The sequence below is a fragment of the Elephas maximus genome, chromosome 6 (genome assembly GCF_024166365.1).
Source record: "Elephas maximus indicus isolate mEleMax1 chromosome 6, mEleMax1 primary haplotype, whole genome shotgun sequence".
NCBI lineage: Eukaryota > Metazoa > Chordata > Mammalia > Proboscidea > Elephantidae > Elephas > Elephas maximus.
The window spans coordinates 68,860,075-68,887,192 of NC_064824.1; the positions used below are offsets into that span (position 1 = coordinate 68,860,075).

General features: G+C 40.5%; 1 protein-coding gene and 1 non-coding gene across 2 annotated transcripts in view; one reads left to right on the plus strand and one right to left on the minus strand.

The window, feature by feature from the left end:
* The window catches only part of MYO3B (myosin IIIB), a 575,113-nt gene extending 552,888 nt beyond the window's left edge, over positions 1-22,225 (plus strand). The window contains 4 exon segments of the mRNA XM_049887401.1: positions 20,404-20,510; positions 20,885-20,931; positions 21,756-21,858; positions 21,861-22,225. Of these exon segments, the coding sequence (XP_049743358.1) occupies positions 20,404-20,510; positions 20,885-20,931; positions 21,756-21,858; positions 21,861-21,896 (293 nt within the window). The 3' untranslated portion in view covers positions 21,897-22,225.
* A 2,608-nt stretch (positions 22,226-24,833) lies between these two features.
* On the minus strand, positions 24,834-24,940 carry LOC126078635 (U6 spliceosomal RNA). The gene has a single exon (XR_007518117.1). It is a non-coding gene; the product is annotated as a U6 spliceosomal RNA (small nuclear RNA).
* Positions 24,941-27,118: the final 2,178 nt, after the last annotated feature.

Genomic DNA, 27,118 nt, shown 5'->3' on the forward strand with positions numbered 1-27,118 from the left:
ACTACGATGAGATTCCATCTCACACCAACAAGGCTGGCATTAATCCAAAAAACAAAATAATAAATGTTGGAGAGGCTGCGGAGAGATTGGAACTCTTATACACTGCTGGTGGGAAAGTAAAATGGTACAACCACTTTGGAAATCTATCTGGCGTTATCTTAAACAGTTAGAAATAGAACTCCCATACAACCCAGAAATCCCACTCCTCGGAATATACCCTAGAGATACAAGAGCCTTCACACAAACAGATATATGCACACCCATGTTTATTGCAGCTCTGTTTACAGTAGCGAAAAGCTGGAAGCAACCAAGGTGTCCATCAACGGATGAGTGGGTAAATAAATTGTGGTATATTCACACAATGGAATACTACGCAGCGATAAAGAACAGTGACGAATCTGTGAAACATTTCATAACATGGAGGAACCTGGAAGGCATTATGCTGAGCGAAATTAGTCAGAGGCAAAAGGACAAATATTGTATAAGACCACTATTATAAGATCTTGAGAAATAGTAAAAACTGAGAAGAACACATACTTTTGTGGTTACGAAGGGGGGAGGGAGGAAGGGAGGGAGAGGGTTTTTTATTGATTAATCAGTAGATAAGAACTGCTTTGGGTGAAGGGAAAGACAACACTCAATACATGGAAGGTCAGCTCAATTGGACTGGACCAAAAGCAAAGAAGTTTCCGGGATAAAATGAATGCTTCAAAGGTCAGCGGAGCAGGGGCAGGGGTCTGGGGAAAATGGTTTGAGGGGACCTCTATGTCAATTGGCAAAATAATTCTATTATGAAAACATTCTGCATCCCACTTTGAAATGCGGCATCTGGGGTCTTAAAGGCTAACAAGCGGCCATCTAAGATGCATCAATTGGTCTCAACCCACCTGGAGCAAAGGAAAATGAAGAACACCAAGGTCACACGACAACTAGGAGCCCAAGAGACAGAAAGGGCCACATGAACCAGAGACCTACATCATCCTGAGACCAGAAGAACTAGTTGGTGCCCGGCCACAATCGATGACTGCCCTCACAGGGAGCACAACAGAGAACTCCTGAGGGAACAGGAGATCAGTGGGATGCAGACCCCAAATTCTCATAAAAAGACCATACTTAATGGTCTGACTGAGACTAGAGGAATCCCAGCGGCCATGCTCCCCAGACCTCCTGTCGGCACAGGACAGGAACCATCCCCGAAGACAACTCATCAGACATGAAAGGGACTGGTCAGCGGGTGGGAGAGAGATGCTGATGAAGAGTGAGCTAATTATATCAGGTGGACACTTGAGATTGTGTTGGCAACTCTTGTCTGGAGGGGGGATGGGAGGATAGAGAGAGAGGGAAGCTGGCAAAATTGTCACGAAAGGAGAGACTGAAAGGGCTGTCTTGATAGGGAAAGAGCAGGTGGGAGTACGGAGTAAGATGTATGTAAACTTATATGTGACAGACTGATTGGATTTGTAAATGTTCACTTGAAGCTTAATAAAAGTTAAAAAAAAAAAAAAAAAGCTTGTGTGTGCGGGGATACAAAGTCGTGTCAAAGCAGCCTGAGGGAAGGCGATAATTCATTTCCTTGTCAAGGCTTAAATCAGTTGTTAACACAGGAGATACCCATTTTCAGATATACTGGTAACAGGTGTAGGCATTTACTTCAGTTAAGCTTGGCTTGTTTTTTGTGACATACTGGAACGTGCTTATAACATACTATAACATATTATGAACATGACTCAGAGGGGGCTTTTAGAAGAGGAAAAATGATGACATTAATTTGTTGAGAAATCTTTAGCTCAGTGGAAAGACTTTGGTCTTTTATAAGCTCTCCTGTGAGAAGAAAGGGGAAGGTCTGAGAGGTCATCATTTTGTTCATTGTTTCTATAATAGACTTTCTTTAACCTCTTATCGGATTGTAAGAAAACAAGGCAAAGAAATTTAGTAGTGTGTGTGACGCTGAAGAACTGAAGTCTAAACTCCTGATCTGAGCAGAGAAATGAAAGCTTTGGCCTCGCCATTTTTATAAATCTTTGTTTATTAAATCAAAACCAAAAAAACGAAACCCACTGTTTGAGTCAATTTCGACTCATAGCAATGCTATTCGACAGAGTAGAGCTGCCCCACAGGGCTTCCAAGGCTGTAATCTTTTTCTCCTGGTGGTGGGTTCAAACCACCCGCCTTTCAGTTAGCAGCTAAGTGCGTGCTTTAACCACTGCGCCGTGAGGGCTCCTATTAAATAGTTGGACCAAATTCGATTTTACAATCTGCTAAGCACGTGTAGTTAGTATAATGTACTAAGGATATTTGTTCTACAGTGCAGCATAAAATAGGAAAAAAAATTTTTCTATTTTAAGCTCTGTTTCCTCCATATATTTCCTATTTTACTGGCTTTTTGGAGATTAAAAGACCCACAATGATCAGATTTTCACCACTAACACTGTGCTAATTTTACTTTAGCATCTCATTCATTTAATGCAAAACAAAAATCATACCTGTAATTTCATTTTGGTCAGTTCTTCACATTCTTTCCTGTTTCTGATTAATCACCCAGCCCCTCCACACATACACGCACACCTGCCTGTCATTGGTATGTGTAATCTTCCCTAAACCAAGTCATTCATCATTCTCATACTAATGACTGTCCTCCACTTGTAAAAATATTTTCAAATTTATGGACCTGGGTGGGTGTTTGTAGAGCTGTGTAATATTAACCTGTATATTGCAGGTTTTCCTCACTGCTAGGAGGGGGCTGAGTAGGTGAGGTTATAATGAGGACTTTTAGTCCATCGGTAACCAAATCACCCAGGAAGGGATTCAGATGAGCTCACCTTTATAATGAATAGTGTTGGAACAAAGCGCTGCTGTATTTATAGAGAACTTTCCCTCTGAAGCCTGAATGCATTTTGATTAGCCTTTTGTAAATTCCAACAAGCTGGTAGAGTCAAAAACATTTATGTCCTTTTCACATATGAGACACTAAGAGGCTTAGTAGCTGTTATTCTGTAGTTGGAGCCCCCAGGTGGTTTACATGATGGGCTGCCAACCAAAAAGTTGGAGTCTACCCAGAGGCACCTCAGAAGAAAGCCCCAGCAATCTACTTCAAAAAAATTAGCCATTAAAAACCCTGTAGAACACAGTCCTCCTCTGACGCTGACACACATGGTGTTATCCCGAGTCAGAATCAACTCTATGGAGTCACAATTAGTTTAGTAAAACCAGCACTATCAGGTGTCCCATATCCCCAAGCATTTAAAATGTCATTTCAATCTTCAAAGAAATTCTTTAGTTCTGTTTTTATCTGTTTTTAGCCAGGACATTGTTTCCAAGCTCTAGGTGATTTGCATCTCATTAGGAGTTCCAGAAATGACATCTCCTGTCCTGCGCCCAGTGTTGCCGGGCTGCTTAGCATCAGATCTAGGTCTCAGATTTCTTCTGTTGACATTTTTGAAAGGCTGAATTGAAATGCTGTTTTTTCACTGGGCACAGATTGGGTGACCATTTCAGCCTTCATTCCTGCCCCTAAGTTGGGCCAAAGTTAGGGAACAGGTATTGTCAGGGAGGGTACAGGTGAAGTCCTTCGCACCCACGTAAAAACACTTGCGTGGAAGGGAATATTGTGAGGCTTAAAAAAAAAAAAATTCTTTTTTATTCTTTTTTTTTTTTTTTTAGAATAAGCAGTTAACAACAACAAAAACTCTCAAAAGCAGAAAAGTGTGGCATGATACAAATATTCTGACTGGTACACAAAGTATAACAAAATGAAAGAAAGCCAACAGCAACCCATTGCTGAGTCTGTATAACTGATCCAAGCTTTTCAAACATTTCCTATTAGTTACAACCCTCCTGAGGCCCTGTGGTTTTTGCCCAATGTGTTTTGCTTTAGAGAGAGTCCCACTAAATTGGAATGACTTTTCAGCTCTGTCATTTATTCATACTGCCACCTCCAGAAGCTCACTGAACAGCATAATACCTCTGGAAAACAGGGATAATATTTCCATGCTCAGCAAAATTGTTCTTTTGAATGGGAGAAATGATTTTCCCAGTATCCAGAGAAATTAGCAGTCCCTGTGTCTGCTTTGGACCCAAGCCATGTGATGCATTCTCTAGCCCCAAGCAAATACCTGATGTGCTGGGAGACCTACTGAAGCTGCTTCCCTTTCCCAGAATCCTTCTTGCCCAATCAAAACTTCACTACGTATGCCAGGGTTTCAAGACAACAGCTAGCTAAACTACAACATCAATTCAACCTCTTGGTTAAGAGTTACCAGTTACCAATTGCTGTTGAGTAGATTCTAATTCATAGTGACCCCATGGGTGTCAGAGTAGAACTGGGTTCCATAGGATTTTCAATGGCTGATTTCTCTGAAGTAGATTGCCAGGACTTTCTTCTGAGGTGCCTGTGGGTCAACTCAAACCTCCAACCTTTTGGTTAGCAGCCAACCATGTTAACCATTTGTACTACCCAGGGATTCCCAGGAAAGGGTTATATCCCTGGTTTTCCCCACCCTGGCTTCAAATTAAAATCACCTGGTGTTTCCCACCTGGCTTCACATTACGAAATAGGATATATTTTTAAAACTAGGGCTTCAAACCAGTTCATTCCAGTTTGAACCCATGCTGAGAATTTGCATTTCCACCCCAGATATACTGAATCAGAATCTACATTTTAACAAGATTCCCAGATGATGTTTATGTTTCGTTTTGTTTTTGTGCATTAGGTGAAAGTTTATAGAGCAAATTAGATTCCCATCCGATAGTTTGTACGTAAGTGTTTCATGGCCTTGGTTTCATTCTCCACAATGTGCTAGCACTCTCCCCATTTCCACCCTGGGTTCCCCATTTCCTTTTATCCTGATCTACTCCTTCCTCCCTTCTCTGCTTTTGGACAAATATTGCCCTTTTGATCTCATGTAATTGATTGTTCTAAGGAGCAATTTTCTCTTTGGGTGTCATCGTTTATTTTATGGGCTTGTCTATTGTATGGCTGGAAGGTGGTCTCTGGGAATAGCTTCAGTTCCCAGGTCAGAAGTGTGTCTTAGGGCATAGTCTTGAGGTTCCTCAAGTCACTGTCAGACCAGTAAGTCTCGTCTTTTTTGTGAATTTGATTGTTCTACATTTTCCTCCTGCTCTGTCCAGGACCCTCTCTTGTGATCCCATTCAGAGTGGTCGGTAGTGGTAGCCAGGCACCATCTAGTATTTCTAATCTCAGGGCCATATAGGCTGTGGTCATGTGGTCTGTTGGTCCTTGGGACTAATTTCTCATTTAGAGTCTTTGGTTTTCTTCCCTCTCCTTTGCTCCAGAGGGAAGAGACCAGTAGTTGTATCTTAGATGGCCACATGAAAGCTTTTGTGTGTGTGTGTGCTTTTTTTTTTTTTTAAGTGAAAGTTTACAAATCAAGTCAGTCTCTCACACAAAAACCCATATACACCTTGCTACACACTCCCAATTACTCTTCCCCTAATGAGACAGCCCGCTCTCTCCCTCCACTCTCTCTTTTCGTGTCCATTTTGCCAGCTTCTAACCCCCTCCACCCTCTCATCTCCCCTCCAGGCAGGAGATGCCAACATAGTCTCAAGTGTCCACCTGATCCAAGAAGCTCACTCCTCACCAGCATCCCTCTCCAACCCATTGTCCAGTCCAATCCATGTCTGAAGAGTTGGCTTCTGGAATGGTTCCTGTCCTGGGGCAACAGAAGGTCTGGGGGCCATGACCACCAGGGTCCTTCTAGTCTCAGACCATTAAGTCTGGTCTTATGAGAATTTGGGGTCTGCATCCCACTGTTGTCCTGCTCCCTCAGGGGTTCTCTGTTGTGTTCCCTGTCTGGGCAGTCATTGGTTGTAGCTGGGCACCATCTAGTTCTTCTGGACTCAGGATGATGTAGTCTCTGGTTCATGTGGCCCTTTCTGTCTCTTAGGCTTGTAATCACCTTGTGTCCTTGGCGTTCTTCATTCTCCTTTGATCCAGGTGGGTTCAGGACAATTGATACATCAGATGGCTGCTTCCTAGCGTTTAAGACCCCAGACGCTCTCTTCAAAGTAGGATGGAGAATGTTTTCTTAATAGATTTTATTACGCCAATTGACTTAGATGTCCCCTGAAATCATGGTCCCCAGGTCCCTGCCCCTGGTACGCTGGCCTTCGAAGCATTCAGTTTATTCAGGAAACTTCTTTGCTTTTGGTTTAGTCCAGTTGTGCTGACCTCCCCTGTATTGTGTGCTGTCTTCGCCTTCACCTAAAGTAGTTCTTATCTACAATCTAATTAGTGAATACCCCTCTCCCACCCCCCCTCCCTCCCCCCCTCATAACTACAAAAGAATGTTTTCTTCTCAGTTTAAACTGTTTCTCAAGTTCTTATAATAATGGGCTTATATAATATTTGTCCTTTTGCAACTGACTAATTTCACTCAGCATAATGCCTTCCAGGTTCCTCCATGTTATGAAATGTTTCACAGATTCCTCACTGTTCTTTCTAGATGCATAGTATTCCATTGTGTGAATATAGCATAATTTATTTATCCATTCGTCCGTTGATGGGCACCTTGGTTGCTTCCATCTTTTTGCTATTGTAAACAGAGCTGCAGTAAACATGGGTGTGCATATATCTGTTCCTGTAAAGGCTCTTATTTCTCTAGGATATATTCTGAGGAGTGGGATTGCTGGATCGTATGGTAGTTCTATTTCTAGCTTTTTAAGGAAGCACCAAATCGATTTCCAAAGTGGTTGTACCATTTGACATTCCCACCAGCAGTGTATAAGTGTTCCAATCTCTCCACAGCCTCTCCAACATTGATTATTTTGTGTTTTTTGGATTAATGCCAGCCTTGTTGGAGTGAGATGAAATCTCGTTGTAGTTTTGGTCTGCATTTCTCTAATGGCTAATGATCATGAGCATTTCCTCATATATCTGTTAGCTACCTGAATGTCTTCTTTAGTGAAGTGTCTATTCATATTTTTGGCCCACTTTTTAATTGGGTTATTTGTCTTTTTGTAGTTGAGTTTTTGCAGTATCATGTAGATTATAGAGATCAGGCGCTGATCAGAAATGTCATAGCTAAAATCTTTTTCCCAGTCTGTAGGTAGTCTTTTTACCTTTTTGGTGAAGTCTTTGGATGAGCATAAATGTTTGATTTTTAGGAGCTCCCAGTTATCTAGTTTTTCTTGTACATTCTTTATAATGTTTTGTATACTGTTTATGCCAGGTATTAGGGCTCCTAACATTGTCCCTATTTTTTCTTCCATGATCTTTATCGTTTTAGATTTTATATTTAGGTCTTTGATCCATTTTAAGTTAGTTTTTGTGCATGGAGTGAGGTATGGGTCTTGTTTCATTTTTTTACAGATGGATATCCAGTTATGCCAGCACCATTTGTTAAAAAGACTGTCTTTTCCCCATTGAACTGTTTTGGGGCCTTTGTCAAATATCAACTGCTCATATGTGGATGGATTTATGTCTGGATTCTCAATTCTGTTCCATTGGTCCATGTATCTGTTGTTGTACCAGTACCAGGCTGTTTTGACTACTGTGGCGGTATAATAGGTTCTAAAATCAGGTAAAGTAAGGCCTCCCACTTTGTTCTTCTTTTTCAGTAATGCGATTTGTTTCTCCATCTCATTAAGGAATGTCCTTGGGATTTGGATTGGTATTGCATTAAATGTATAGACCACTTTTGGTAGAATAGACATTTTTATAATATTAAGTCTTCCTATCCGTGAGCAAGGTATGTTCTTCCACTTATATAAGTCTCTTGGTTTCTTGCAGAAGTGTACTGTAGTTTTCTTTGTATAAGTCTTTTATATCTCTGGTAAGATTTATTCCTAAGTATTTTATCTTCTTGGGGGCTAATGTAAATGGCATTGATTTGGTGATTTCCTCTTCGATGTTGTTTTTGTTGGTGTAGAGGAATCCAGCTGATTTTTGTATGTTTATCTTATATCCCAGTACTCTGCTGAACTCTTGTATTAGTTTCAGTAGTTTTCTGGAGGATTCCTTTGGTTTTCTGTGTATAAGATCATATCATCTGCAAATAGAGATACTTTTACTTCTTCCTTGCCAATCTGGATGCCCTTTATTTCTTTATCTAGCCTAATTGCTCTGGCTAGGACTTCCAGCACAATGTTGAATAAGAGCCACTTGAATGCTTTTAAGACCCCAGGCAGTACTCACCAAAGTAGGATGCAGAACATTGTCTTTATGAACTATGTTGTGCCAATTGACATAGATGTCCCCCAAGTCTATGGTCCTTTGCCTTCAAGCCTAGGAACTTCATCCCTTGAGGTATTTGGTTATATCTAAGAAGTTTCCCTGACTGTGCCTCTTGTGTGCTCTATTGTGTATATTAATATATGAGGAGCACCTACAGTCATGTATGTAGAAATATCCACCACCAAACCTATATCTGCCAGTGGCTGTGCTCCCTTATACCCTCCCACACCTCTTGGCATACCTACCTACCTATGTATTCATGCGTAAATTATTGTCTGTTAATACTATTATTGTAGGATTGTCTATGCTATGGTGGTTACCATAAAAAAAGCATAAATTATTGTCTGTTGATACTATTATTATAGGATTGTCTATGCTATGGTGGTTACCATAGTTGCCCTTTATTCTTGTGTTCCTCTCTGTGTCTTCTCTTGCCTTGGTCATGTGTGCTGACTTCTCCCATACTGTCTTTTCCCTTTCCCTTCACCAATTTAATATGTGTCTTCTGTTTGGTAATTTTCCCTCCCTTCCCTTCCCATCCCTGGTAACCATCTAAGAATGCTTTTTCCTTTCTTTCTTTTTTCTGTGATGTTACTTTATAATAGTGGGATCATACAGTATTTGTCCTTTTACAGTTGACTTATTTCACTCAGCATAATGTCCCCCAAATTCATCCATGTTGTGACATGTTTCAAGGATTCATCCTTAGTCTTTATCATTGCAAAGTATTCCATTGTGTGTATGTACCACGGTTTGCTAATCCATTCTTCTGTTAATGGGCACTTAGATTGTTTCTACCTTTTTGCTATTGTGAATAATGCTACAATGAACATAGGTGTGCATATGTCTATTCATGTCACAGCTCTGGTTTGTTTAAGGTATATACCTAGGAGCAAGATTGCTGAATCATATGTCTTAGTTATCTAGTGCTCCTATAACAGAAATACCACAAGTGGATGGCTTTAATCAAGGGAAATTTATTCTCTCACAGACTAGGAGGGCTAGAAGTACAAATTCAGGATGCCAGCTCCAGGAGGAGTCTTTCTATCTCTGTCAGCTCTGGGGAAAGTTCCTTGTCATCAATCTTCCCCTGTTCAAGGAGATTCTCAGTGCATGGACCCCAGGTCCAAAGGATATACCCTCTTGGCTGTTCTTGCTTGGTGGTAATGTGATCCCCCTGTTTCACTGCTTGCTTCTCTCTTTTATATCTCAAAAGAGATTGATTTAAGACACAACTTAATCTTGTAGATTGAGTCCTGCCTCATTAACATAATTGCCTTTAATCTCACCTTATTAACATCATAGAGGAAGGATTGAAAACACATAGGAAAATCACATCAGATGACAAAATGGTGGACAGTCACACAATACTGGGAGTCATGGCTGTCTTGGGCGGGGTTCTCTAGAGAAGCAAAACTAGTAAAATGAGAGAGATATTTATCAAGGAAATGGCTTATGTGGTTGTAGCCTGGAACATCCCAACTGCGTGGATCAGGATAGAGGCTTCTCCAGATTCATATAACCATAGGGTTTGGCAAACTCAAGATCAGCAGATCAATAGGGCTCTTGCTCACAGGCTGTGAAGATCAACAAATCCCAAGACCTCAGGTAAGCTGCTAGCTCAAGTCCCAAGAAACAGAGATCAGATGAACAGGTGCCAGCTGCAGGATCTGGAACAGAAAAGACCCCCGAGCCTTGCCAGAATGTCTGCTTATATTCAGATGCAGGCCACATGCCCAAGGAAACTCCCTTTCAACTGATTGGCCACTCACAGCAGATCCCGTCATAGGGTTGATCACATATCAAATGTCAACAGAAAAGTGATCACAACATTATATGACTGCCAAAACACTGAGAATCATGGCCCAGCCAAGTTGACACACATTTTTGGGGGACACAATTCAATCGATAACAATATGGTATTCCTCTTTCTAGCTTTTTAAGGAAGTGCCATACCATTTTCTGTAGTGGTTGTACCATTTTATATTTCCACCAGCAGTGCATGAGAGTTCCATTCTCCCTACAACCTGCTATGCTGGTGGTTCTCAGAACTGGTCCCTAACCAGCAGCATTAGTCATCATTGGGGAACTTGTTAGAAATGCAAATTCTTAGCAGGGGTTTGAACCAGAACTGGTTGGAAGCCCAGTTCGTCCAGGTTTAAACCCCTGTTTTTAACCACGGACTGACTGCTGACCAACTGAATTAGGATCTCCAGGGGTGGGACCCGGCATCCCTATTTTTTAAAAACCCTTCAGATGATTCTGTGTACCGCCAGGGTAAAGAATCGCTGCTATATAACAAGAATTGCAGTACCACCTTAGGAGCACCTACTATGGTCAGGAGTCATGTTTTCTCTTTTCATACACATCTGCCATCCTCATAACAACCTTACAAGGAAAGACCCTTATAAGTGCTAAAAGTGAGATTCATATTCAGGTTTTGTTGGCTCCAGTGCTTGCGTTTTTTTCATAACACTCATATTTCTCAAAGCGTACAACACGAGCTGATGGTCTGCAAGTTGATTTTAGATGTGAACGTGACAATAAATGACACTGAATCATGTCATGAGAAAATTACTCCATTCTCAATTCTCAGTTTAAATTATCAGATTACTTTAAGGAGAAAGTCTTTGTGGTGCTAGTATATCCTAAATTCACATTTACTTACCTCTCTTGTTAACAAAACTTTAAGAAGTGCAAAAACCTTCTGTGGACAACACTATCTAGCTCAGGTGGATAACATTGTTTTGTTTTTATTGTATTTATGGTTTACTTCTATCTATGGCAAATTACAAGGGCAGATTAACCAGTAAGCAAGTGTCTTAGTCATCTAGTGCTGCTATAACAGAAATACCACAAGTGGATGGCTTTAACAAAGAGAAATTTATTCTCTCACTGTCTAGTAGGCTGCAAGTGCAAATTCAGGGTGTCAGCTCCAGGGGAAGGCTTTCTTTCTCTGTCAGCCTTCTCGTCAATCTTCCCCTGGACTAGGAGCTTCTTTGCACAGGAACCCTGGGTCCAAAGGATACAGTCTGTTCCCAGTGCTACTTTCTTGGTGGTATGACATCCCCACTTTCTGCTAGCTTCCCTTTCCTTTTATCTCTTGAGAGATAAAAGGTAATGCAGGCCACGCCCCAGGGAAACTCCTTTTACATTGAATCAGGGATGTGACCTGGTAAGGATGTTACTATCCCACCCTAATCCTCTTTAACGTAAATCACAAAATGGAGGACAGCCACAGAATACTGGGGATCATGGCCTAACCAAGTTAATACACACATTTTTGGGGGGACGTAATTCAACCCATGACAGCAAAGTACAGGCTTAATTGTGTTCACTTACTAATCTGTAGTGGACAACTTCACATGGGTTTCACCACATCTCTGCTGTGGTGAAAAACTGGTGAAATTGTGCACTACAGATTAGTAAATAAGTACAAGTAAGCCCTGTGTACCTTGCTTATTGGGTAACTCATCCCTGGGCAAATGAGAGGGAGCTCTGGTGGCATAACATTTAAGTGCTTGACTGCTAACCAAAAGGTTGGTCATTCAAACCCACAGAGCAGGAGAAAGACCTGACAATCTTCTTTCATAAAGATTACAGCCTAGAAAACCCTATGGGACAGATCTATACTGTCATATGGGGTCACTGTGAGTTGAAATCAACTCAATGGCACCTAACAACAGCAAATGGTAAATGACAGCAGTTTTCCATTTACAGTAGTGAATAAAGTCTCATTTTTAAAAGAATGTGTTTAAGTTAAAAAAAATTGTTGATTAAAGAAAGATATTAAATAAGGAGTAGTACAGGTGTGTTGATTACAGCAAAAAAACTGAAGTAGTAGCTGAATGACTGAAGTTTGAGAAACACTTCTGTACAATATACTAATTTTAAGAATAGGCATTTCCACACCCGTTCGCCAATGGGGCTTCTCATCTACCAGCCCCTCACACTGGACAGGAAACAACCTGATCCATCCATCATCAGGTGCAGTCAGGCCCTTTGAACTCTGCTGCTGAGTCCCACACAGAAGAATGCTGAAGCACAAATGGCTGATAAACATGGAAGAGAAAAAAAAATTCACCTTCTCAAGTAATCAGTGAAAGGCAAGCCAAAGTACAAATGAGATACCTTTTTCTTTTTTTTTTTTTTTTTTTATTTTTCTCATCTGTTGAATTGCCAGACTTTTGCTTAATGATCCTATCTCAGGCTGGTGACGGTCTGGGGAAATTGGTAATCTCAGGTATAGCTGGTAGAAGAATATTTTGTACACACTTTCTGGATGGCAGTTGGAAATATAAATCGTAAGTTATTTTAATATGCATATCCTTTGGTCAAGAATTTCATTTCTAAGCATTTGTCCTTAAAAAAAAAAAGTAGATTTATCAAAGATCAAGCTATGTGTATGTTCCTCAAAGCATTGCTTTGGTAGAAAAAATAATGCCACTTACTGGATGAGAAGGCAGAGGGGGATAGGAGCTGGTTGAATGGGCATGGGAAATACAGGGTGGAGGGGAGTGTGCTGTCACATTGTAGGGAGAACAACTAAGGTCACATAACAATGTATGTATAAGGTTTTGTATGAGAAACTGACTTGAACTGTAAACTTTCACTTAAAGCAAAAAAAAAAAAAATGCCGTTTAGAGAAAAGTGGGGTGCAGAACTCAAATTCACATGAAAAGACCAGACTTAATGGTCTCACTAAGACTTGAGGAACCCCAGAAGACATGGCCCCCAGGCTCTCTGTTAACCCAGAACTGAAACCATTCGCGAAGCCAACTCTTCAGACAAAGATTAGACTGGATTATAAGACAAAAAATGATACTCATGAAGAGTGTGCTTCTTAGTTCAAGTAGATACAGGAGACTTACATGGGCAACTCCTGTCCTGAGGGGGGATAAGAAGGCAGAAAGGGACAGGAGCTCCTTGAATAGACATAGGAAGTCTGGGGTGGAAAGGGGGAGTGTGCTGTCACGTTATAAGGATAGCAACTAGGGTTACATAACTATGTGTGTATAAATTTTTGTGTGAGAAACTAGAGCTGTAAACTTTTGCCTAAAGCACAATAAATAAATAAATAATGCCATTTAGATGATCTCTGGAAGGACAAATGAGATGAGGAATTGTGAAAATGCAGTGAGGAGTGGAAAACAACGACGTACTTTGCCTGCATAACTTACTTGAACTTCACATTTATTTATTTTAAGAAGTGTAGCTGTAAAGAAAGATACTATTCAAAATATAGTTAATATCATGGATGATGAATAAGTGAAGTTTTTTTTTTGGTAAAAAAAGAAAAGTGACTATGTAGTCCTGGAGACAATATTGAAAGGACATTTTGTAATAAAACAAGTACTCAAGGAGCATTTTTTAAGAGGTTGACATCATCTCCCTCCTTCATAGACTATAGGGTTTCCTAGATCTGTCCCCCAGTATTGGAACAACATCCTGGTTGACAGTCTGGGAACCAAACAGTGGGCCATGTAGGTGGAACAGAGGAATGATGAATAATCACTATTCATTCATTCATTTTTTGTTGAATATGTGCCAGGCCCTAAGCTATGAGATGATTCAGGGGAAGTTAGCACAGCCTCCCTATCTAATTTGTAGAAAACTCTACACAGACAGTTTATAACCCCACCGTCTTCCACAGGCACTGATTTAACTCAGGAATGTTTTCTTTGTAGCAATTTTGCAATTTTGAAGAAGATTGTTTATGACATAACATGGCAACTGGGAAAATTTGTAGCTTTTCTTTCATCTTAGAAAGCAAGACCTGAATTACATGCACCCCAGGAGAAAATCTCTCAATCTCCCTCTCTGGGTGTGTGTATGTGTTTTACAATAGTCCAGTGAATTCTTTAGTCCCTCCTGAAGTTAGATGTGGTGAGGTAAAAACTAATGAGAATGTCTCGGTAAAAGAACAAGCCTATAATCGTGGCCATGGCATAGGCCTTGGGCTTGTGAGTCAAGAGACTTGACTTCTAGCTCCAGCTTTGAAGGGAGACTGGTGGGGGGCGAGGGGGCAAGCTCCCTGGGCCTCAGTCTCCTCTGATATAGAAGCAAGGAGCTGAACCCCATAGGTTAATTATCCACAACACACCTTCCCCCACCCCCACCCCAACGCCATTTCATAACTTACTTTTGGAAATCCGAACTACTCATTTTTCACATTCTAGCTGAATTTTGTCTAACCAGGGCATAATTTTTTCCCTCCTATTCCGTGTCAAGGCTCTGAGTATTTCTGAAATAGCCCACACCCCAGGGCATATCAGGAGCAAGTACTTCATAACACGTTAGGATGATTGTTCTATATACTGCACTGTTAAGGTAGTGCAGATTATTGCAGACTTATTGCCAACATGGTTCTTAAACTGAGAAAGTTTAATATGGTCTAGTACAGTGGTTCTTGACCTGGCTGCACATTAGAACCACCAAGTTGTTTTTTTTTTAAATACCAGTGATCTGGGCATTGGTATTTTTAAAAAGCTGGACAACTGGTGTAGTGTTAAAAAAAAACAAAAACCCTCAGTTGGGCAAAGGAAAACCTAAGTTCTCAATTGGCCTTTGCCTCTATAATTTGCAGTATGATCTCTTAGTTTCTCTATGCCTCTGTTCTCTCTTTGGGGTTACTTTTCCTTCCCAAAATGAGACAAAGTGAAGAAAAAAGATACTTTGCAAAACAAGATTTGCTACATAAAAATGAAATATTGAGGTAAAGAGGCACAGAGCCAACTCTTTGGAAGACATTTCATGTCAGTATCCACTAGAGTACCATGCAACATGGTCAGCCATCACTGAGGAGAAAGACCGTCCAGCTGACAGCTGCGTTACTTGCTGTCACCTTTAAATGCCCTGAGAACCTTGGTCAGAGAGATGATTCACCTCCCTTTATGTGCGAGATGACAGAGCTCTCTAAATTAATTGCATAGCTCTAATCCTATTTAAATGCCCCAGGGGTATATCTCGTAACCCCATGTGGGATTCGCCATCTGTAAATGTAGAACACTGAACATTGTGTTTGCTTCAAGGGGATGTTTTACTTGGCAGGTGACCCTGGGAATGCCTCATCCACAGAATAGCAATCAGATCAGCAGTCATCCTGTTCAGAAAGTAGCTGTGCCTGTTGAGGGTGCACAAGGAGGGTGCAAGGGATTCGGGAATCCTAAGATTATGGCTCTCTTGGTGTGCCCTCTCCCTTTCCATCCAGGAACCTGCTTACTGCTGGTCCATCCCTTAGGGGCCTAGAGTCCGTACTGCCCCTCCAGACTTGGTAATATTTGGGCTGCATGCCCCAACCTGCTCTTCCTTATGGTTGTGCTTTCTTCACTGCCATCCCGCTAGCAAATTCTCTAGAACTGGCACATCTGTAGTGAGTGATGAAGATGGACATATTAAGGGTTAGGGGACAGTAGAGAGGAAGAGAGCATTCATGGCCAAAATTGCTGTAACTCAGAGTGTCAAGTGGGATAGAGGAAGTCGTTTCCTTCTTCATCTCTGAACCCCTGGAGAGAACAAAAAGCCTCATTCATTTGTGACTTAAAATTGTGCTTGGATTGGGGTTGCCAGATTTAGCAAATGAAAATGAAGGACACCCACTAGATTTGAATTTTAGATAAACAACTGATCTGTTTTTAGTGTATGTCCTGAACATTGCATGGGACATATTTATACTAACAAAATATTGGTTGTTTTTCTGAAATTCAGATTTAACTGAGTGTTTTGTATTTTATCTGGTAACCCTAGCTTGGGTACACCTGCTTGTTCAATAAAGAGAATAAAACATTAAATTTCCAAACCAATTGTTTGAAGTTATGTAATGCAACCATGAACTGAATGTAGCTATTTGTCTTTCACCCGGGTTTGGATAATTGTATAGCCACACAGTGTGATGATCTGTGATTAAAGAGTAAACAGTATGCATTTCTATCCAGATTTCTTCCTGTTTTGACAAACTTAGCTCCGGTTTATTATAAAATTCTGTGACAACTCGGAAGAGAAGGATGTGTTAAAGATCTCAAACACAAAATCAAATGGTGCAGGGATTTTTGAAAAGGAAAGAGACCTATGCTAAATGCAAACTAGTATTCATGACATGGAGCCCTGGTGGCAACCAAAAGGTTGACAGTTCGAATCCACCAGCCACTCCTTGGAAGCCTTTAAACAGCACAGTAGAGGTAGCTGCCAATGAGTTACGAACTGTAGAGTTTGGATTTACTTCCAGACATTTATGTGAGATGGAAATAGGTCACTTTCAAAATATAAGCACATTGTCTTCAAAGTGAATACATAGTCTAATGTAAATCTTCAAACTTGAATTGCCCAGATTGTCTAGGTAAATTAGTCAAATGAACTATGTAACTGCCAGATAGCCATACTGTTTTCTATCTTATGAGTAAACTCAAAAGCCAAAAGATAGGAGTTCCAAGCTTCTACTTAACAGATTTAAAAACGCTGGTGGTGTAGTGGTTAAGTGCTACAGCTGCTAACCAAGAGGTCGGCAGTTCAAATCTGCCAGGCGCTCCTTGGAAACTCTGTGGGGCGGTTCTACTCTGTCCTATAAGGTCGCTATGAGTCGGAGTCGACTCGACAGCAGTGGGTTTGGTTTGGGTTTTGGGTAAGCTATAGTTTCATCATCTGTTGAGAAAAAAAATAATTTGGTCCTATGTACCTCAAGGGGAAAAATCACCATAGATTTGTCAGTGTGCATACATATATGAATTTAACTAATGTGCTATGTGTTATTTTGTAGTTTGCTTTTTTCACCTAATTTTGAATTTTCCCCTAGCAACACCATTCCCATATTTTTCCTTGTTGGTGCCTTCATGGTATTACATCATATTTATATCTCAGGGTTAACTTCTGCCTGATTATTAAATATGTATCATGCTTCTAGTTTTTCTCTATTACAAAAACTTTTATCATACCTGTCTTCATACAATTGTCTTTTTTTTTTTTTGTCTGTCTTTTGGTTTACTTCCTTGGGACAAGCTTCTTGGAACAAGTTGCCCTGTTACTTATTATCAGGTTGCACTTGAGGAGAGGTAGAGCCTGTGGATTCACCCGTTTTCCTCCCCTCCCCCACACTATCTTTTGCTCTTTTGATTTGTGCTAACAGAAAAGCAGCCATCATTGTTTTAATTGAAACTCCTTATTTCTCAGGGTTGCTGAACATTTTTCAATATCTTATTCCTTAACTCTATTTCAACATGTACGAATATTTATTCAAGTCCCTGTCTTATCTCAGCCTTCCTACATTATGAATAGTAGACTTGTGTTTTCTTATTTTTATCACTCTGTTGCCCTTCCCTTCATCTTAGTTTTGTTACTGTCCATCATATAGAATATTTTCACTTTTATATAATTGAACCCATCATTGTTGCTAATATCTTCTTCTACGGTTAAGATAGTCTATTTCATTTGCTTCGGGGGTTTTTATGGGAATGTTTAAAATGCTTAACTATACAACTCATCTGGAATTTATTGTGGCCTGTGAGAATCAAGAGGTATGTTGAGAAAAGAAAACGACTTATAAAAAAAAACTAATTGGAACCCAACAGCACTAACCTATGGCCTTAAGGTTACTTAACCTCTCAAGACTCAGTGTCCTCTACTAGATCGAAGGTAAGGACTTTATTTCTTTTTGTCTTCCTCACAACACCCAGCAAAGTACCTTGTGTATAGGATAAATATCATGAAGTCTGGATTTAAGTTGTATTTTCTACATATTGCTGTCAATTGCTCCACAGCATTTTTTAAAATAATGACTCACTTTCCATTCATCTGACTGCTTCTGATTGATCATTTGTCACTGAAATGCAGATTTGTTCCAGTGGCAATATATACCCGGGAGGCCCAGTACTCTTTTCAGATCGTCGTGAAACATGGAGATATTAAACTTAGAATAATGCAAAATAAAATTCGATGCTAAGTTAAACATCTGCTTATACTAGATTTTAATATAGTATAGATACCGTATGATCAGACACCAACAGTTAAAAAAAATTTACAGGTGAAATATTTCAATTGAGAAAATTCTGATAACTTAATTCCCTCTAAGAATCAGGAAAAGAAGAGCAAGTTCGTCTAGAGCAAAAGTTGAAAACTACATCTTATATTTAGCATTCCCAATTGAGACAATATAAACAAAGGCCTCTGATCAAGTGGCATAGTGGTTAAGAGTTTGGCTGCTAACCCAAAGGTCGGTAGTTCGAATCCATTAGCCACTCCTTGAAAACCCTATGGACACTACTACTCTGTCCTATAGATAGGGTCACTATGAGTCGGAATCCACTTTACAGGAATTTGGTTTCGGTTTCTGGCTATATTAAGCATTACCAATTGAAACAATATAAATAAAGGACTCTGATCGAGTATAAACACATTATAAAATCAGGACCCCACCAACTGAACATAAGGGCTGTTTAACATTAGCCTTTTGAGTTGTCGAGGATGGAATTCCAGAGCAGATGTCAGACCTGCAGCCTACTCTCATACCAGCAACCTTACTTCTGAGGACTTCTGTTCATTAATCTATCAATCAGAAAGGATATAACACAAAAGGGCCTCATACCCCCGTGTTCTGCCATATTACAGAATATGGACTTCACAAAGCAAACAGGGTAGGTGTGTTTTATCAGAAAGTTATCAGAAAGAACCAATTCTGGTTCTGCATTCCCAGTACTCTGAGTACGATGCCAGCCTGAGTGGCTACATCAGTGTTCACCCCAAGTGTTCCTGAGGACGTAAGACAGGAATGTTGGTCTATCAGGCTGTTGGAACCCTCTGTAAGCAACATCATTTTGTTATGCTGGTTAATATTTTTTCATTGAGCTTACTTTTACTTGCCCCTTTGACTTTAAGAAGATGTCCCTTATTAAGAAAGCCAATATGCTGTAGTTTAAAAAAAAAAAAAAAACAGGAGGTAAGAGACCCCCTATCTGCCACTTGCTCTGGGATGAGCCATTCAACATTTATGGGCCTCAGTTTCTTCCTCTGAAAAACAGACATTTAGAATGAACAGTTTCTAAAGTCTTGTATGGTTCTAATAGTCTTAACCAAACATAGGTATGTCTAACTTCAAAAACAATCAAAATGCAGAACTTCATACTTACAGAAACTGATCATTTGTTATCCATAATGGTCCTTATTGAGTCATTCTTCACTTAGAAAATACCCCAAAATTTCTTTGACTAGTAGGAATCCCTACTGAAGTTAAAATATGATTCCAATCACAAATCACCAGGTCTTTTTTATTAATCATTATTTTATAATACTAATCATTAGTTTATGATTAGTTAATAATTATTTATTATATTAGCTTAATAATAGCTTGTGATTAGTTTCTCAATCCAGGAAAGTAATACCTCTCCTCATGAACAGTACTGTATGGCAGTTTTGTGTGTGTGTGTGTATGTGTGTGTTGGCAAGAAGTTATTAGCGCTGAATCCTGATTCAGGTATAGTGCCAAAGGACAGCAGATTCCAGGAAAATCATCTGCTTGGAATAGAAATGAATCATGACTTCATCCAACACGTGGTTTCTTAATCTCCAATGCACTTCTGGTCCAGGGTTCTGAAATCAGGATTAACACAGAGAGCAATCATCCTCTCCCCTTCTTCTTACTGCCGTCTCCAGAGATTGCATGGATCAATGGTATTGTTCAAAGCATTTCAGTAAATGCTAGTGCAAAGCATTTTCCCCCCAAAATTTACCCCACCAAAAGGTTTGCTTCCCATCTATCCAAGAGTGTGTGTGCTCCAGATGTCTTTGAACTCTCACTGTAGGATGTGTTGCGAAAGATCCCAGATTGCCTTCATTGTCCTAACTGAGTTATCTGGGTAAGAGGGCACTCTCTACAAAGGCTGACCTCCAACCTCTACTTTACCAGTGTGGACAAACCAATTTGCTTTCTGTCACTCTTGACTGCTGATTAAGATAAGAAAGATGAAGGTAAAATTACAGACAGGGGCCTTTGTTTACACTTAGAAATTCTCGCATGTATATGTGTGTGTGTGTGTGCGTGTGTAGGATGACATCTCTAGTATTATCAGCTCAGTGCAAAGCTTCTAACAAATACCCATTAAAATGGGACACAGTTTCTACTATGCATTTATGTAAAAATGCAGACAGGGATATTGGTCAGTTTTTTCCTTGGTTTTCCCAACACTTCGGATGGTTTACAATAAAGTTTTGCTTTCTTATTGCAGGTTCAGAAAATGGTCTTACACAGAAGCAGCGAACACCTCGCCAGCGATGTCAGCAGCCCAAAATGTTGAGTAGCCCTGAGGACACCATGTACTATAACCAGTTAAATGTGAGTTCAAAGTGGCCATAAAGCTGTTTCACTGGCTTTGTTTCCAGTTAATAATTCTGTTATTAATACCTGTTCCAGCCCCTCCAGCCCCACCCCCACTCTCTTATGCTCTCGTCTCAAACATGTGCTTAGGCTCTTTATCTGTTGCTTTCATGTCAGGATGTCTGCCTTCATGGTGAATAATTGATGTGGTTTATCAAAGACGAGCAAGATGCATGCTTCATCAGGCTCACTTGAGCCCTTTGATCAAAAAAATTATGCTGTGACTTCTGATATTATCAGCATCTGCTTGCATTCAACACAAAATCACTTTGAATTAAAAATTAACGACTTGCTGCTTTGCTTTAACTGTGTGTTCTTGGCCCTCTCCACAGGGAACTCTAGAATATCAAGGGAGCAAGAGGAAGCCAAGAAAACTTGGGTAAATATCTGTCTTCTTAGTTCTAAGCAACTGTAAACAGAAGGGGTCCTTTGTGATATTACAGAAAATGCAAAACTTTGCAGAAAGGCTTCTAAAAATATGCAGTCAGGATATTGCTACCATTATTGACATGAGAAACTACTTTTCACGGTAGCTAGTATACAGAATTTGAATCTATTCTGTCCAAAAAGGCTGAAATGGTCACCTAAGAGCAAATGTTACTTCTCAGAATTAGTGCAAAGAAATGGATTTTCCTCATATTTGGAGACAGGTCTTGGGTTGTATAAAACTCTCCTTCCACAAATAAGACCCCACAAATTGCAAATAGGCCACTTCCTCCACATTGTACTCTCCTGGGCCTTAAACATACACAAAGAAAAACTTACCCTGTGATTAGACAGAGGATAGTAAGGAGTTTGTGGCTCATTTGATTCTTGGCATCTTAATTTAGGATAGGAATGAAGTAGATAATTGGTACTCGTTTGAGAACAGGGGGAGGTCATGAGGGTTACTTTCTCATCTAAGGGAAACCGGACAGAGAGACAATTTGCATTACACAAATCAAGTTACAATGTGATCATAACTTCCAGAACCACTCAGTTGGGCCTATTATCAGTGTGTGACCCAGAGGTGAAAGGCTTTGTGGATCAGACCCCAGTTCCTCTGTATTAGGAGATCCTGAGCTACCTTAAGCCATCCTTCCTCTTCAGTTATGGACCCGATCCTGTTCCAACCACTCAAGTAGCTTTAGTCACTCCAGTGATAACTCTGACATCTGTTTTGTTTTTCTATTGAAACGCTTTTTATTTTTCTTTTTTTTGCAGCCAAATCAAAGTGCTTGATGGGGAAGATGAATATTACAAATCTCTGTCACCTGTGGATCCTGTCCCTGTGGAAGATAGCTCAGCCCACCCTTTCTTTTTTTCCGTGCATCCTCAAAAGGAGAATCTTTTGCTCAGCACTGAGCTGTACTTTGTGGCCCCCAAATCTGTCCAGGGTAAAAACAATCATGGTAATTGACTGTCATTTAATAAGAAAGTACTGAAATGGGGTTACAACTTCCTTCACTGTCAGCTTCTTTGAACACACTGTGCCTAAGCCTTACTGAATGACTCAAAATTCCTGTTTTCTCATACCTCTGTGGCCCTCTCACATCTGCAGTGCAGCCTGAGCTGGGCTTTTCCTCTTTTTCTCATCACATGCGTCCCTGTGGGACGCTGAGCACACCTCTATTTCAGTAATAACTGTTATTCAGGCTCCCAACATCTAAGAGAGAACAAACAAGCTCACCACAGGCCAGTCATGAACACTGATAATATTTCTTTATTTTTCCCACTAAGTCATTTTTCAGTTCATGCAGAATCTGCCCTAGTGGGAATCCAGGAGTTCATTTCCTCCTCTCCTCTTCATCACACCCTTGCTGGTCTTTTCGAACCTTCTCACATTTCCCAGGATCAAGCCTCCATTCCCAGGTTCCCCATTCTAGAGAAGTGCCCCAAAGTATCCTAAACCAGTTGCCATTGAGTCTGTGCCCACTCGTGGTGACCTCATGTGTCTCAGAGTAGACCTGTGCTTCACAGGGTTTTCAATGGTTGATTTTTTAGAAATAGATCACCAAGTCTTTCTTTCGAGGTACCTCTGGGTGGACTTGTACTGCCAACGTTTCAGTTAGTAACTTAGCACGTTAACTTTTGCACCACCCAGAGACTCCTAAGGTCTCTTAAAACCGAAAAAACCAACCCTACTGCTGTTGAGTCAATTCCAGCTCATAGTGATGTTACAGAACAAAGTAGAACAGCTTCCAAGGCTGTAATCTTTACAGAAGCAAACTGCCACATCCTTCTCCCCCAGAGCAGCTGGTGGGCTTGAACCACTGGCTTCTCAGCAGCCCAGTGCTTTAACCACTGCACCACCAGAGCTCTTTAATGTCTCTTAACCCAAAACCAAACCCGATGCCTTCGAGTTGATTCCGACTCATAGTGACCCTATAGGACAGAGTAGAACTGCCCCATAGGGTTTCCAAGGAGCTGCTGGTGGATTCAAACTGCAAACCTTTTGGTTAGCAGCCTGAGCTGTTTGCCACTGCGCCACCAGGGCTTCTTAAGATCTCTTACCCGCTGCCGTTGAGTCGATTCCGACTCATAACGACCCGACCTTACTGAATGTAAGGTCTCTTAGGACAGAATAATTTCCTGTGTTTAGGTGGATAGGCCTCAATCTTTCAGATTCTTTCCACAAAACAGAGAAACCTCTCCTCCACTAATTATTCTGCTGATAAAGCCTTTGCCTCTGTGTTCCACCTTGCCAAGACACCTCCATCCCCTTGGTGAGAAGAAAGGAGTGAGAGGGAAAGAAAATTTGGACCTATCAGAGTCCATATCATGTTGTTTTATAACCTTCCATTCACTGGTCTGCTGTCTTCCACTAGGCTATGAGTGGCTGGAGGGGAAAGACTTTACCTTGTCCGTCTTTGTGTGCTGGGAGCCTAGCACAGTGCCTGGCACATAGTGGACACCCAATAAATGCAAAATGAATGGAGAGACTTCACTTAGTTACACAAACATATCTGACAGGAAAGTTACTTTCAACTATATGTTATACATGATTAATCATTTTTCTAAAAAGATAAGCTGTGACTTTTCACTCAAGTTTGGCCTACTCCTATTGTAATGTGTTATACCATCTATTATAATACACAATATGATTCAATACAACAAACTTTTTTTGAGCAACTGCTTTATACAAAACAATATGTGAGACTGCTGTGTGATATTAAAAAAAAAAAAAAAAAAAGCACTATAAGACCTTTCTGTAGAATAGATGTTCTCACCATATTTCTTACTTTAAAATATTTGGCAGGTAGTATAAATGAGGGTACCCAGATTTTGAGAAAAATAAACTTGAGGAAATATAAAAACTACTGTTAACGCAGTTTTAAGGGGAGGGTATTAATAAGTATTTTATAAACATATATGATGAAATGAGGCGTTTAAAGATCTCAGAAATTATACTTCAAGAAAAAGATAGATATAGCCAAATATTCAGCAGTTAAACTTTTTCAAAATGCATCTTGATTTTTTCCACATCTACACTTTTTTTTTCACACCCAAAGGTAATATTTATAAGGCATCCAAGTTGAGCAGAAGCACAGCTGATCTTTATTTTATTGTTAAAAATAATGCCCAGAATAGACATTTTAACATGCTGTTGTTAATATAAAAGCCTTATTAGGAATTTCACTTTTATAATTGTCTAAAATTATCTACTGTTGATAATATTTTGCCTTTCAAATTGTTGAATAGAAATGTTCATAATTTCATCCTTGTCTGTGTACAATATAAGCATGTATTTGCCTTCTTTCTAACTGAAATTTATCTAATTAAAAGTTAAAAAGGAAATAAAAGTAATTATAAAATCATTTACTTAGGAGCTCTGAAATAATTTGTAATTTTTACAGCTGTAACTTCCAACAGTGCTTTAGAAACAGTGTTCACTATCAGCTGCAGCACAGATAGCAGAGACTATAGGCATTATTCTTGTGTGAGCCATAGTGCCATAAACTCAAGAAAGCAATTCTTAAGTAGATGAGAATGATGCAACCTGGACTCCTAAATGTCGTATTAGATTTATCAAAATGCTATGCACATGGCAAAAACAAAACTAAAACCAAATAGTCCAGGGGGTGCGTAATGGAAAGCAGCCTTGTCTACTCCTCTACCCTAGTCCCTCTCCCCAGAACCAATTTTTTGTTTTGTTTTGTTTTTTTCTAATTCTGCTTTTTCTAATGGTATCTCTGAATAATTTGCTTCTGCCTTTTATCATCTTAGATGCTTTCTACTCTTTCCCTCTATGTAAGGTCTGGATTTATCTCCATTCTCCCCCTTTACTCCTCCTAGTTCTTACTATTTTTAATATAGAACACAAGTTTTTATGTCATCGTTGTACAGGGGCCCTGCTAATCTTGTCTGTATCTTCCCAATTTCAGTACATGTGATGTGGAAGTGAGTGCCAGTTCTTACAATTATATTGTATTTAAACTTTTTGGTGATTACATTTTAAACTTTAAATGGTGTAATTAAAAATTTATTTCTTGTGCCATTGACTTTAGGTAGTATCTCTATAAGGACAGTTGATATGAAAAAAACCAGCAGCCTAAAAGATAATGTTAAGAATAACTGACCTGCAGAAAACAGAAATAGTTCTGGGAATAGAACATTTTCTTAAAAACCTCCACTGCACACCCCTGGTGTTAATACTCTGAGCTGGTGCTGTTTCCATTTTGTCTTCCTCCACTTTTTAAACTTTCTTTAAAATACAGAAAATGTCACAAATCAAAAGATTCAGCTTGATAAAGTATCAGAAAGTAAACATTCTTGTAACTGCCACTCAGTCAAGAACAGAGCACTTTCAGAACCTAGAAGCACCCCCTGGTGTACCTTACCATCACTGTTACTCCCTCCTACTTCCCCAAAGGTAAATGCTCTCATGGCTTTTATTGTGAACACTTCCTTGATTAACTTTATAGTTTTACTGCTTAAGCATGCATCTCTGAACATTATATAAAGGTCCTCCTTGGCAACGTTAATGAGCCCTAATACATGGCGTAAACAGTATACAAAACATTATTAAGAATGCAGAAGAAAAACTAGATAACTGGGAGCTCCTAAAAATCAAAAACCTATGCTCATCCAAAGACTTCACCAAAAGAGTAAAAAGACTACCTACAGACTGGGAAAAAGTTTTTAGGTGTGACATTTCCAATCAGCATCTGATCTCTAAAATCTACATGATACTGCAAAAACTCAACTACAAAAAGACAAATAACCCAATTAAAAAATGGGCAAAAGACATGAATAGACACTTCACTAAAGAAGACATTCAGGTAGCTAACAGATACATGAGAAAATATTCACGATCATTAGCCTTTAGAGAAATGCAGATCAAAACTACAAGGAGGGGCGGAGCCAAGATGGCGGACTAGGCAGACGCTACCTCGGATCCCTCTTACAACAAAGACACGGAAAAACAAGTGAATCGATCCCATACATAACAATCTACGAACCCTGAACAACAAACACAGATTTAGAGACGGAGAACAAACTAATACAGGGAAGCAACGATTGTTTCCAGGGCCTGGAGCCAGCGTACCAGTCAGGTACGGCACAAGCACAGAGACCTGCTCCACCCCCCGGAACTAACCCCGGGAGGGGGACCAGCTGGTTCCACGGGTGGCGTGGGACGCAGCCAGTAGGAGAAGTCCCCGGGAGGCAGTGACTGGTCTTGGAGCAGAAAGACCAGCATCCGAGCCAGGGAACCGTCCTGCAGGGACTTGGACTGGACGCAGGTACGCCATAAACACGGAGAGTTGCTCCACCCCCCTGAACTAACCCTGGGAAGGGGACCAGCTGGGTCGCGCGGGCGGCGTGGGACTCAGCCGGTAGGAGAAGTCCTCGGGAGGCAGCGACTGGTATTGGAGCAGGGAGAACAGCGTCCCAGCCGGGACACTCGGTCACGGCACAAGCACGGGGAGCTGCTCCACCCATCTGAACTAACCCCGGGAGGAGGCCCAACTGGTTCTCGGGAGCGGCACGGCCACGCGGCTGGAGGGACGAGAAGTCCCCGGGAGGCAGCGACTGATTTTGGAGTCGAGAGTGCACCGTCCCAGTAGGGGAGCCTTGACGCTGGGCCTGGGGCTGGAAGCCGAGGATCTGACCGTGACTCCAGCGGGCCAGACCCCCCGGGGGCAATCTCCACACAGCCAGCACACATAGGTGACGCGCCCGCAGGAATCTCAGATATAATAGTCATTCCAAGCAAGACAAGCAACTCTGGCTATATTCTGAGGTGCTACTCTCCTATCTTTCTGTTCCCTCCCCCACCCTCCCCAGGCGGCTTCATTAACATCCGAATAGCCTGAGCCAGAGGGAGAACTCTGATAGGGATCTGACTGCATTTTTTTTTTAGCGGATTTTCTGGAAAAACTAGTTTCCCAGTGATGGCTCGGAGACAACAATCCATATCAAACCACTTAAAGAAGCAGACCATGACAGCTTCTCCAACCCCCCAAACAAAAGAATCAAAACCTTTCCCAAATGAAGATACAATCTTGGAATTATCAGATACAGAATATAAAAAACTAATTTACAGAATGCTTAAAGATATCACAAATGAAATTAGGATAACTGCA